Source organism: Mastigoproctus giganteus, chromosome 10, assembly GCF_048544385.1.
Source record: "Mastigoproctus giganteus isolate SK-2022 chromosome 10, ASM4854438v1, whole genome shotgun sequence".
NCBI lineage: Eukaryota > Metazoa > Arthropoda > Arachnida > Uropygi > Thelyphonidae > Mastigoproctus > Mastigoproctus giganteus.
In genome coordinates, this window is record NC_143584.1 from 8,816,505 (window position 1) to 8,830,279 (window position 13,775).

Genomic DNA, 13,775 nt, shown 5'->3' on the forward strand with positions numbered 1-13,775 from the left:
TGTATTGAAGGCAGCATATTTCCATTGAACCTTAGAAGCATCTATAAATAGTCTCCATTCTTCGGGAACGTGCCTCATGTTCATTGCTGCCATTAATTAGACCATCAACATACTTACAAACAGTGAGTTCACCTTCTGTTTGATAGTTTATCGTAGTCTATTTTGAGTATGAAATGTTGTCACATTCACAGAATGATATAGACAGAATGAGATTCTACTGTTGTAGCCTTAAGGCCAAAAGCTCTGCCTTATTCTAAAGCAGTTAGAGATTTCTGATGAGGTCATTAAGCTTGCTTTATGTGATCTTATGTGGTAGAAGGATAATGGTTTGAACAAAATGGTGGATCCCGTGATGTAAACAGCTGCCGTACTTCTTTGTGTATATCAAGTTGACGTTCATCAGAGTGTTCAGGGGTAGTACTTCACCATGAGGCATGGGATGAATTGCAGATGGTACATTTGGGTACATCACTATCCACTTTTTCTTCATTGTCATCCCTTTTCTTATAGGCAGCACCATACAGAAGTAAAAGTCTGTGACATGATTTGTTGGCTTCCTCCATATCATGGGCACTGGTGAAAGGCATAAAATGTCCCTTTTGATACATCCATGCATTGGGTTTTGATGAACTGGTAATGCAGCATATTTGTGGAGCCCAGTTCTTGTCCTGGTCACCTACTTTACACCCGAAGTACAAGAAGTAGGCCTTTTTTATGGATCAAGTTAAGGGACACTTACTTGAAACTAATGTGACTTCTCCACATATGTAACAAAAGTCATCCAGACTATTTACACAATTACAGAGCATGTTAATCTTACACAACACAATTACTACACAAAGTAGGAATCTCACAGAGAACAACCATTAACTGAGAATAAATCACCCAGTACTTAGCTGTTTTCGAGGATTACTGCAACAGAGTTGAAGACTTATTTGAGGCAACAACAACTTATCACATGATGCGGAGCGAGGCAGTAGTTGCCGATCAGTGTTATTTTTTTGTATCAAACTGTTTTGTTACTTTGTTATAGAGTCCAACCAGTTTGGTCAAACAAGATCACCCCATAACATCTGTGCTGTGATTTTAATATAACTGCATTCCTATCTAAATAGTGCTGCATTACTTATTTAACCAGTGACTCCATTATTTTCCCTAAAATGGAAGTCTTACTTACAGGTCTGTAAGTACCCACTTCACCATTTAATCCACATTTGTGAATTGGAATGACATTTGCACATTTCAAATGCATCCCTGAAACCAAGGATGCTCTTATAATTATAGCTTTACGTTTGCATACCACTTTTGCTGCTGCTTTAATATAATTGGGTATTTGCCATCATTCTGAGATGCCTTATATACTACTCTTAGTTTCATCTACTTTCTTCTCAGTTTTCACTCAATTATTTAACTCCTAGTTTAATTAAGTGTACTTTTGGTATTCTCATCCCTAAAAATATTCTTTGCAGATGAATGTAGATGCAAAATATTTATTTAGTTCCTCAGTAGTCTGAACAGGATCATCAGTAGTCATTCTATTCATATTTAGTGGACTACAGTCAGTCCTTGTATAACACGTGTTTACGTTACACAAATTCAATCATACACGATTTATAAATAGGGGAATGATATCTTATATAACATGAACCGAATTCACTTATGCACGATTTGCCTTTGTGTTTACAAGAAATGGCAGTCGAACCCGGAATCACCTCAACTGAACGCAACATGATAGGAATGAAGAGAAAATTCTGAAAATGTATTTATGTGTTTTATATCAGTGAAGGGGAAACAAATTTCACCATAATAACATAAAAAATAACACAATTCCAACTATCGGTATAATCGCAAATGCAATTAGATCGAGTTTACTACCAGTTTATAACAGATTCCACTAGCAGAAACGCAACTGGAAATTGTTTTTATTGTTTTATGGTAGTAACCCCTAGAAATGTGCTTTAGTAAAATGTGAGATGTTAATAGTGTATCTCTGCCTTTATGGTGTTGTTTATTCAGTTGCTACACACGTGCAGCTTTGTTTATGTGTATCAAGCATGCCTCTTCGTTTTGTAATTGTGCTTTATTCCCTAAAAATGAGTAAAATACTTAATTAAAAGGTGTGAAAAGAAAGCGTCCTGGTGAAGACACTGCAGATTCAGAGAGAAAAAGAAAAGTAATATCGATAAACAGAGGCGGACTGGGTCAAAAATTCTTACCTGGGAAAATTTATAGTGGTCTCATACTATGGTTTATGGCTAAAATCACACCGGCCACCGGGGTTTCCCCTGTAAGGCTTATGGCCAGTCCGCCACTGTCGATAGAGAAAAAATATGGAACTGTGAAACGCTTTGAGCGAAATGAAAGACCATGTGATATTGCCCGTGCTACAGACCTAAATGAGGCAACGTCGAGAATTACAAAGAATTCAGAGAAAATAAAAACAACTTTCATAGCAGGAACAACTGAAAGTGTAATTAAAATCCATTAGATTAAGACACCAAGAATTGGAAGAGATGCAACGGCTCTTTTTTGTTTGATTTTCTATCCAACTGTTTGGATAGAAAATCAAACAAAAAACAAGTTTGCTTACGATAGAAGCAAAAGCATTAGCAATATTTTTTTACGTAATAGTCGTAATAAAATACTTACGTATTTTATTACGATTATTTATTGTGTTTGGTAATATTTTGGTTACAAATTTGTGTTCATTCTTTGGTGGCCGGCACCTAACCCTATTTTTCTCATAGGGCCTGTTGTTTATATTGCATGATTTTGCATTGCACGAGGGTTTCTAGGAACACAACTATCGTGCTATACGAGGACTGACTGTATTTTAATTCTTCCTTTTCCTTCAAGTGTTCATATAAGGAAAGAATTCTCTGCTACTGTTCTTTGCATTTTTAGTCATGTACTTCTCATCTGCTTAAGCTTGTCTAAACCACATAGTTACGTGATTGCAGACTAGTTTGTATTTACTGTAGTTTTCCAAGTCCCCTACTAGTTTTTAATCATCCCACTTATTTTTCTTCTCTGCAAGGTTCATCAGTTCTTTTGACTGTCACTTTGATCTCCCTGAAAAGAATTTAAAAACTGCTGAAGACTGCTGTCATTGCTTTGACAAAATAAAAATCTCTCCCCTTTACTTTTGACAGTAGTTAGATCTTTAAGTAGATCCCACATTAGTATATTATGATCATTGCCATACAGTGGTTCCTTTATCTGGATGTTCTTAACGCATGAAGCGTTACCTCTGATAATCTGATTAAGAGTGCTGCTTTCTCTTGTTGCCTATAACGTCTTGCTGTAGAAAAGTCATATGGTAAATCCAGAAAATTTCTGGTACTGTGTGAGTGTGTGAGTGACCAATCCACAAGTTCCAGTCAATATCTGGAAAGTTTAAGTTTCCCATTATAAAACATTCCGATCTACTGGACTACCCTACCTGTCTGTCTAGTTCATTATACTCTGCACGATCATTTGGCCTATAGCAGACTTTTATGCTCATTTTAGTTCTCCCAGTACTTATGTCACACCAAACTAATTATTCAACATTGTGCTAGCTCCACATAATCTGGGTGCACTGCCTCAGATTCTGGCCCCGAGTGCCAAGCGATAGTGACAAGCGATTTTTCTCTGCGACTCATAAAGTGATCTTTGAAAGTGATATAGTTCTATTTTTGTTGTGCGACTTTCTTCTGTTTTGTTCACTTAAAGTGGTTCTTCACTTAAAAAGTCTTACGTAAGAACCCAGAAAGGGAATCTACCTTTCTTTTTTTGTATTTATATTAAATACTCACACTCTACTAACCTTAATAACCGCTTGGTCACTGGTGGCACCGCTCCTGCCTCCACGTGGCGGGGCCGGTAATCTGGGAGAAGAAAGACCTTCTCCCAGGGCTAAAAGGAGTAAAAATGGACTCTCATGATTTCCCGCGATTAGAGCCAAAGAGCTCTCAACATGACAGCCACGAAACTGATCATGACTTCTCATTGTCGAAAAGACAAAAAAAGGATGCAAACAAGCAGGAATCTCCAGCTTTCCTGATTATTCATTCTCTATCTTCACAACCTATCAGCAAGCTCTCTCCTTTCATCATACAGCGATGCCTTGTAAATGCAGCAGCATCTCCAAAAATGGTGAAACGTCTTCAGTCCGGTGACTTGCTAATAGAGACCTCTCACCCGAGACACTCTGACCTCCTGTTAAAACTTACATCTTTAAGTGGAATTCCAATTCAAGTCACTCCACATAACACCCTGAATTCTTCCAAGGGAGTGATCAGTGAATGGGACCTATTGAACGTTTCCGAGGAAGAAATAATCCAGGAACTAAAGGATCAAAATGTCACTCAGGCCAAGAGAATTATGATACGAAAAGACGGCACCTTAGTCCCAACACGTAGCATAATTTTAACCTTTAGTTCACCGAACCTACCATCCTCAGTGAAAGCAGGCTATTTAAACTGTCGTGTTCGGCCCTTTATCCCAAACCCTCTGAGATGCTACAAATGTCAGAAATTTGGCCACTCCCAGACAGCATGCCGTGGAGATGCAACATGCCCAAACTGCGGTTGCAAAACTCATACTCAATCGGAATGCAAGGCTCAAACCCCACAGTGTCCCAATTGCAAGGGCAATCACCCAGCTTACTCCAAAGATTGCGATCTCTGGAAGTTAGGAAAAAAAATACAGAAATACAAGACTGAAAATAAAGTATCATTTCAAGAAGCTAGAAAACAAGTGAAATTAAGTATTCCAAAAACCACTTACGCTTCGGCTACCCATAGTTTCAAATCAGTAGCATGTCAGACAGAAGTATCAGTCTCTCCCAACAAATCAATCGCTGACTGGGCTCGATTAGTACTAACAACTCATCCTACATCTGAATCACAGTTAGTGGACCAAAGTAATAATACGCCACTCACAGTTCCAACTCAAAACGTAACCCACAGTACAATTACAGAAAAATTGCATAAATCAGATCCTGTGGAGGTGAAACAACCAACAAGCATGGATACTGATGATATGCCAAATCAAGAGGATTTTCTTGAATTGCATGCAGATGGAGATATGGAGGATAGAAATGATTCAGGACGCCCTAATTTTCCCAAAAAAGAAAAATCTAAATCCGACCGTTTCAAACAACCCACGCATAAAAAGCAGACAGATTCATCTTCCTCTTACAAAACCAAATAATGGAACATGTTATCCAATGGAATTGTAGAGGTCTTCGCAGTAACTTAGATGATATACACGAATTAATTCATCAATATAAACCTCTTGCAATGTGCTTACAAGAAACTAATTTAACATCTCTGGTCTCAGTTTCAATCAAAAATTACACTGTATTCAGACAAGACAGGGCTGACTCCAATAACCCTCATGGAGGAGTAGCGATACTCGTGGACTCAAGCATCCCCGCCAGACGTATTCCATTACAAACATCCTTAGAAGCCGTTGCCACGCGTGTTGTTAATGGTATAACTCTAACATTGGTTTCCATTTATCTTCCACCTAGTCATCAATATACTATTCAGGAACTTGAAGATCTTGTTATGCAGTTACCATCACCGTTTTGTTTACTAGGAGACTTTAATGCACATCACCCATTATGGGGTTCCCCCACCTCAGACAGACGAGGTAAGCTTATCGAAATGCTGATCGATAGGCAGAATTTAACATTATTAAATACTGGGTCTCCTACATATGTGCACCTCCCTACGGGCTCAACATCTGCCATAGACCTTTCCATCTGTTCCCCAATCCTTTTTCCAAGTATAGATTGGATATCTCTAAGTGATCCTTATAGCAGCGACCACTTTCCGTTAATCTGCAAAATTCAAACATCCGATTCCTTTCCAACAGAAAGTCCAATTAAATGGAAATTTTCAAAGGCTGACTGGGCAAAATATAGATCGCACATCTCATTTGACAACGATATCATTCAGTCCGGTTCCATCAATAGTGCTACTGAGCATATCACAAATCAAATGCTGGCAGCTGCATCCGTCGCAGTTCCTCAATATCAAGCAAGCAATAGACGAAAAATAAATTACTGGTGGAATGAAGATTGCAATAATGCAAAAAAAGAGAAAAACAAAGCATGGAATCTTTTCCGCAAATATCCTACCACCTCCAATCTTATTAACTATAAACGGCTCAGAGCTAAAGCTCGCTACATCAGACGCAAAGCAAAAAAAGAAACTTGGATTAAATTCGCCTCATCAGTTAATAAAAATACCGATATCAGATTAATCTGGAGAAAAATAAAATGTTTGAACAATAAATTTCCACCTCTATCCACCCCGATACTAAACTGGAATGGACAAGAACTCTCCAATCCCACAGAAATATCAAATGCACTGGGAATTGTATTTTCTCTGTTGTCTTCTTGTAATTCTTATGATCAATCATTCCAAAAACGCAAAACAGTTGCAGAGAAAACCAGACTGAATTACACTGACAATTCTGCTTTATCTTATAATCAACCATTTACCATGTTCGAGCTAGAGCAATCTCTTACAAACTCAAGAAACAGTGCTGCTGGCCCTGATGGGATATATTATGTAATGCTCCGAAATCTAGATCAAAGTTCACTCTCTTCGCTGCTCATATTTTATAATCGAATTTTTTCTGAACATACCTTCCCAAGCTCCTGGAGTCATTCATATGTACTACCGATTGCAAAACCCGGTAAAGATCATTCTGCTCCTCAAAATTACAGACCGATATCCCTTACCAGCTGTCTCAGCAAAACTCTCGAGAAAATGATACATCGCCGTCTCACTTGGTTCCTTGAGTCTCAAAACTTGATAAATAACAACCAATTCGGTTTCCGGAAAAACCGATCCTCACTAGATCTCATGATCAAAGCTGAGTCAAATATCAGAAATGCTTTCATCAAAAAGGAACATCTCGTCATGGTCTGTCTTGACGTTGAGAAAGCCTTTGACACTACGTGGCGTTTTGGCATCTTAAAGGATCTACATTCTCTTGGCCTGAGAGGTAATTTACCATATTTTATCCAAAATTTCCTTCAACGGAGATCCTTTCAAGTTCGTTATCGGGGAACCCTCTCTAAAATCTATATCCAAGAAGAAGGAATTCCACAAGGGTCCGTTCTCAGCGCTACCTTGTTTGCAATGAGAATGAATCATATAATTCATACCTTTTCGCAGATGATCTCTCAATTTCCTGTCATTCCCAAAACATGCATTACATTGAACGTCAACTTCAAATATCAATGAATCGCATCCTGACATGGATGACACAAAATGGTTATAGACTGTCCAGCCAGAAATCTACTGCTATTCACTTCTGCCCCAGACGCAATATGCATCCGGAACCTGAGCTGCATTTGAATAACCATCCGCTTCCCATAACTAATTGTATTCGTCTACTAGGATTGTTCTTTGACAATAAGTTAAATTTCCAAAAGCACATTGAACATCTCCGGACTAGTTGTCAAAAAAAACTAAACATACTCAGAGTCTTATCAGCCACAACATGGGGAGCAGATCGTTACAGCCTGCTTCATTTATATAGAACCATAATCAGATCACGACTGGACTACGGTGCACCTGTCTTCGACTCTGCTAGGGAGAGTGCTTTATCTCGCCTCAACCCTATTCAACATTCAGCTCTCAGAACAGCACTAGGTGCGTTCAGAACATCTCCAGTGCAAAGTTTGTATGTTGAATCTCATGAACCTCCCCTAAATATCAGGAGAAAGATGTTGCTGCTGAACTATGCAACCAAGATCCAAAGCCAAATGACCCATCCTAATTGGTCAATACTTTATAATCCACATTTTACGACCTTGTATAGAAACAAACCACAGTCAGTTCGGCCTGCTGGTATTAGGCTAAAACAACTAGCAGAAGATTGGGATATTCACTTTAATAAAATCTTACAAGATCCTATAGATCCCGACCCTCCTTGGTCTGTCATTATGCCATCTTGTGACAATTATTTCCAACAATGGGGTAAACACTCCCTATCAGATACAAATATCAAACAGCTACACATAGCGCATACTCAATGTTATCCCGACTTCATTAAAATTTATACGGATGGATCGAAGTCTGAAAGTGGAACCGGCGCAGCAGTAGTACTCCCCGATACTATCATTTCTGTATCTCTCCCAAAAGAATGCAGTAGTTACACTACTGAATTATATGCCATAAAGCTTGCTATAGAACATATTTTCCATATGTCAATTCAAAAGAGCCTAATATACACAGACTCGCAGAGTTCCTTATTAGCCTTGCAAAACAACTTTCCGTCTAATCACCCTCTAATAAAGCTCATTAGAACAGAATTGATACGTCTGAGAGAACATCAACAAAAGGTTATATTCTGCTGGATACCTGGCCATACTGGAATACCAGGAAATGAAATTGCGGATGATGCTGCGAAACATCCATCAAGAGCAGCCCCAACGAATTCATTAGTACCGGCCATAGATTATAAAATTAAGATCCGAAGTATATGTAATGGTCGATGGACTCTGCAATGGCAAGCGCAAATTCATAATAAACTTTTTCAAGTTAAACCTGTACCAAAATTATGGGCTTCCAGCCCCATTGCAAACAGACAAGAAGAAGTAATTCTGGCCAGAGCCAGAATAGGACATACTCATTTAACTCATCTGTTCCTCCTGACAGGAAATGACCCTCCTCAATGTAATCATTGCCATACACCACTCACAGTCAAACACATACTTCTGGAATGTACTATATATAATAATGCTCGATTAATGTCATTCATTTCTCTGGCAAGCTTAAATGAACCTTTGTCACTTAGCCATATCTTAGGCGAAAAATCAAATCTCACTGAATTCTTCTCCTTCTTAAAACAAATAGGACTGTACAGCCATTTCTAACTGTTTCTACATGAAACAACACAGGCAGTATGAATCACTTTTCTAAGTGCAATATGGCCTAAGTAGCCATTGCACTTAAAACCCCATCAACAACAACAACAACAACAGCCTCAGATTCTATTGTTTCTTAACCAAGAGCATTATTCCTGCCTCACCTTCCTATACACATTGTACTCACCATATTCAAAGTCCACATCGCTGAGTGAGTGTTTCCAATGTCTCTGCTATACCCGCATTTGTTGACTTACCAGTACTTCATATTCATTAAATTGTTTACTATACTCCTAACACCAGTGTACAAGAAAGTATAAATGCACCTGTGTTTGCTTTTAGTGATCCTAACACAGCCCATGCATTTGCTTGTCCCATGAAGGCCCCCAGCAGGTCTTGTAATCTCAACGCCTTGCTTTTCGGTCTGTATGCCCAATAGAAGCAGTGCAAGAATAACACATGAATTGGAAGGCATTCATTGGAAAATGAAGGTTAATGCAGGAAGGTGTATTTTGGAACTTTTTTTTTTTTTTTCGATAGTAGAAGTGTCTGAAGACACTTACATTTAGAAGTATCTGAACAAGTACTAGAACAGGCAGTGCATTAAATTATCTAATGCCCAGTGCTTTTTTTTTTTTTTTTTTTTGAAATCTGGGGATAACTTCCAGTGCAGTTTGAATGTAATTACTACATATATCTGGCTGCAGACTGGATCACTGGGCATAGAAGGTGTTGACCACACAGAAGATCATAATTCTGCACATACATTTAAATTAAAAAATGAAATTGTGTGTGTGGGTGGGGGGGTGAAAGAAGACCAGGGTATGTCTGCGAGGCACAAAAGCTAATAATATTAAACAGGATGTCCGAAAAGTCTGGAACCAATGGCATACACCTGTGCCTTCAGGAATCCCCAAAATGAAAAGTCCAGTGGGTTAGGGTCAGGTGATCGTGGTGCCCACTCCACTGGTCCTCTCCTCCCAATCCATCGATGAGGAAACATGTCATCGAGCCAATGACTCCCTACAATTGTGTAATGCGGAGGAGTGAGACTTTTTGGACACCCTGTAGAACCTTTAAAGACATAGTGATACTGTTGACTAATAATATTAAGGTGAGGTCTTGCTCAATAGTTTGGAGGTTCTAAGTGGTGTTGAGAAAATGTCTAGAATTTTACCCAGGGATGATAGAAGGTGGTTATTAGCTCTGACTGAAGGACAGGAGACAGAGGATAATCATAAGTGACTATGCTTCAGAGTGGACAGTGAAGTACAGTGACATTTTTCAAGGATCATTTCATTAATAGTCCCCTACCAGTTCTAATTTTCCTTAAAAACCTCCAGTAGGCAGATGGTTAATTTTATACATCATTTAGCCTTTTTTTTTTTTTTTTTTTTTGAGATAAAAGACAAGGATAGTCAAATGATGCACTTGTTAGTTAATAACTTTAACATTTATTTTGAAACTATATCTTAAGTAACAACAGTCTTTTATTTTCTGACTTCCAGCATTGTAATACAGCTCCTGTATTAATATTTAATATCTGCGGAATATTAATACAGGAGCAAGCATGCATAGTGCATGTGGCACCCACAAAACCATAAAGAACTTTTTTTTTATGATTATATTTTTCTAGTTAAAAATAATTAATAAAGCAGACAAAAACTGAATACCATATTGGAGGAATACTAAAATTCACACTTTTAATTGTAATAAGGTTTTTTTTTTTTGTGTATCCATTACACCAAAGTTTCCACTAGATGGTTAATGGCACTGATGAGGAAGTATAGGGTAAGCTGTCAAACTTTGCTCGTGATCTGAAGAGCAGTTAATGCCCAGAATCAGTATGTAGCTTCAAAATGATTTGTACCAGATCATTTCGAAGAATGATTCAGAAAAATTGCAAATAAGGTTAATGATGCTAAATGTAATGTTGTGTATCTGGGGAATAGAAACTCAAGCATACAGGAGTAACTTATGAACTAGAGATCAGAGGAATTAAAGGTGGCTAAGAATGGGGGAAGACGTGGGCTTGGGTGGGAGGAAGATATGATAGTGATATGATGATTTTAATGCAGTATAAAATACTGCTAACGATCAAAGCATGCAGTGTCCTCTGATTATCAGCCCTTGGCAAGGAGGAAGTTGTTATTATTCATTATAAGGTGATGGTGAGATGGCTCTTGGAATATTGTATTGCAGTCTTTATATTATATCCAAATGATGTAGGGCTTTTAATGAGGCTTCAAAGAAAGGTCACCAGATTGGCAAGGAGTGCTAAGTATTTTCCATAGAAGGAATGATTTAGAAAATGTGGACCACAGATTGGTCAATACCAATGGAGAATCTAATTGAGATGAATAAGGCCTTGAAGGAAATGAGCGAAATGAATTGTGGGTGGGGGTTATATCCTTTCTGCATTAAGACTTTATCCAGGTGTCACAAATAGGGCATAACAGAAGATTGGACCTCATAGTTTACCTTCAAGCAGCATTGTAGTTATTATTGGAACAAATTATTTCTCAAGATAGCAAAAGCAAGTTCAAGGAAAATTGGATGGGTACTTTCTGGAAATGGAAATAATAAGATTCCTTCCCCTTTTAAATGCACAATATGTGAATAATTTTTGCTCTTTTCTGTTTACTAGAAAATTATTTCTCTTAACTGTATTTCAGAAACTTAACATATGCAAAAATTCTTATTTTCAGGAATCTGATTCATCATTTGCCACCTCACATCTTGAATAGTGACTTGGTGTATACTTTCTTCCAACCTCTATCTGGTGGTCGCCCTCCTCCTGTATTAGTGGGTAGGACCACTACTCCAAGTACCTTATATTGTAATACATCAGTTAATAGTCTTCCATGGCATCTTCTGAATCTTTGCAATTCTCAAGTGGCTGTGACCTCTGCTGCACCTACTGAAGGACGTTGTTTTACACGTAGTAACAGAAACGTGCCATATAATGGAAAGCAAAACAACGCTATTTCTTCTGCTCAGAACAGGTTGCAGTATTAATTTTTTCAATGCACTTTTTGTTACATAATTTATTGTATTTACTTGGTAATATATTTATCCAATGGCATTATGATTTATTACAAAATGGAAAATTTTCTATGTTGTCTTTACATGCAGACTGTTATCATTTTGTATATTTAAGTGCATAATATACAAACCTGTTAAATATACAAAATAATAATCAGTAATTAAACATGTGTTAACTTTTGCTTTTTAACACTTTCTTTTACAGTATTACTTAGATAACAAATAGAGTTGAATTATATTATTATGGATAAGATACCATAATAAAGTGATGATATACTATCAGCACACTATACTGTTTCTTATGTGTGGTGGACTTAATAATTAAAATTAAATATCAGTTAATCTAACTTAAATATTAATCACATTTCTAATTCCAATCCAAAATGGATGTCTTGATGGAAAATAAATTAATTTTTGATAGGAAGAGAACCCTGAAAGTGTGGTCATTTACAAGTTGTTTTTATTTATCATGAGATGTTATTTTTTACAAGTTTTCACGTGTAAAAAATAACAAATATCCACCTTGTGGATTCAGTCACCAGTTCTGAATCAATTCCCTTACTAATATGGCTGATATAGTCATTATGTGATTAGCAGAAAAGTACTCCACATTACTAAGTGAAGAATATCAGTGTTATTATTTTATTTTTTTTAATCTGAAGAACCAGCAATTGCAAAAACTCACTCAAAAAATACTTCGTTCCGCTTTCCTATAAAACTTGCATCAAACTGAAAAAGCATATAACAAAGCTAACACTACAAATACAGCATCCCTTAAATAGCTTTAACATATCATATGAGGGGGCAGAGGCACTTAAAAATTTTCTAATTAGACATACATAGTCTATTTATAGAGATTCAAATACAAATAGTATAATTACACTTCTGTGACATTAATATATGCAGAAAAGAATTTTTCAGCTTACAGTATATTTAATGAAAAATTTTATTTTCTTGGTAACAAAGTAATAAATGTCACAGCATGAGTTTAGATCTTTCATTGAGTTTTGTCTGGCAGGAATCAGTCCAAAGCCTGAAGAATGAATGTTTATAAGGAAAGCATCCCCCCATTATACCACAATAATTGGTGGTATAATGAATTTAAACATAGCCAGCAATCTGTGGAAGACAGTCTAAGGTGTGAAAGACCATCTAATGCTGTCAGTACCAGAAAAAATTGCTGCTGAAAAAAATTAATCACAAGGGATTAATTTTTTTTCAGCAGCAATTTTCTAGCACTGACAGCAGAGGTTCAAGCCTCTAACACCAGTCAGAGGCTTGAACCCTGGGCTACTTAAAGAGTGTGTGCTATTGCATTCCCTCTCCTGACCACTCGGCTATGGAGGCCCAATGTATTCATAATTTGGTAATTATTGAGTAACTTTTACTATTTTAAGTTTGAAATGCAAAATATTCTGTTCTGTTCTTCAGTCCTTAACTGTTTTTCTGCATATTCTCTAGTCAAAATATTTTCAACATATTCTAAATTATATATCTCCTGATTCCTTCTTATCCAAAATTAATTTTATTTTCAGTGTATTTACACTTTTGGTAATTATGGAGTAAATTTTACTGTTTTAAGTTTGAAATGTCAGATATTCTGTTATTTTCTTCAGTGATCAGAATTGTATTGGTTGTGTAGACAACTGAACTTACTCTTCTGGGTTGAGAGGTTATTGGAACACCTTCATTTGTTCTATACCCACTGGAGTGCATTGTAGGTGGGGAATTGTTAGCTAATTTTTTTTTATATTGAAGTATTTTAATTTATTCTTCACTAGGCATTTTTTTTTTTATTCAGTTTAAAACCTTTTTTATTCAGTTTACTCTCAGTTTTATTTCAGCTTGTGATAGC

The 13,775-nt window shown here is 37.0% G+C and overlaps 1 protein-coding gene across 1 annotated transcript in view; it reads left to right on the plus strand.

Moving 5' to 3' along the window:
• The window catches only part of LOC150078672 (uncharacterized), a 292,422-nt gene that overhangs the window by 195,293 nt on the left and 83,354 nt on the right, over positions 1 to 13,775 (plus strand). The window contains exon 7 of the mRNA XM_090382317.1: positions 11,584 to 11,880. Within this exon, the coding sequence (XP_090238443.1) occupies positions 11,584 to 11,880 (297 nt within the window). The remainder of the gene's footprint in view (positions 1 to 11,583; positions 11,881 to 13,775) is intronic.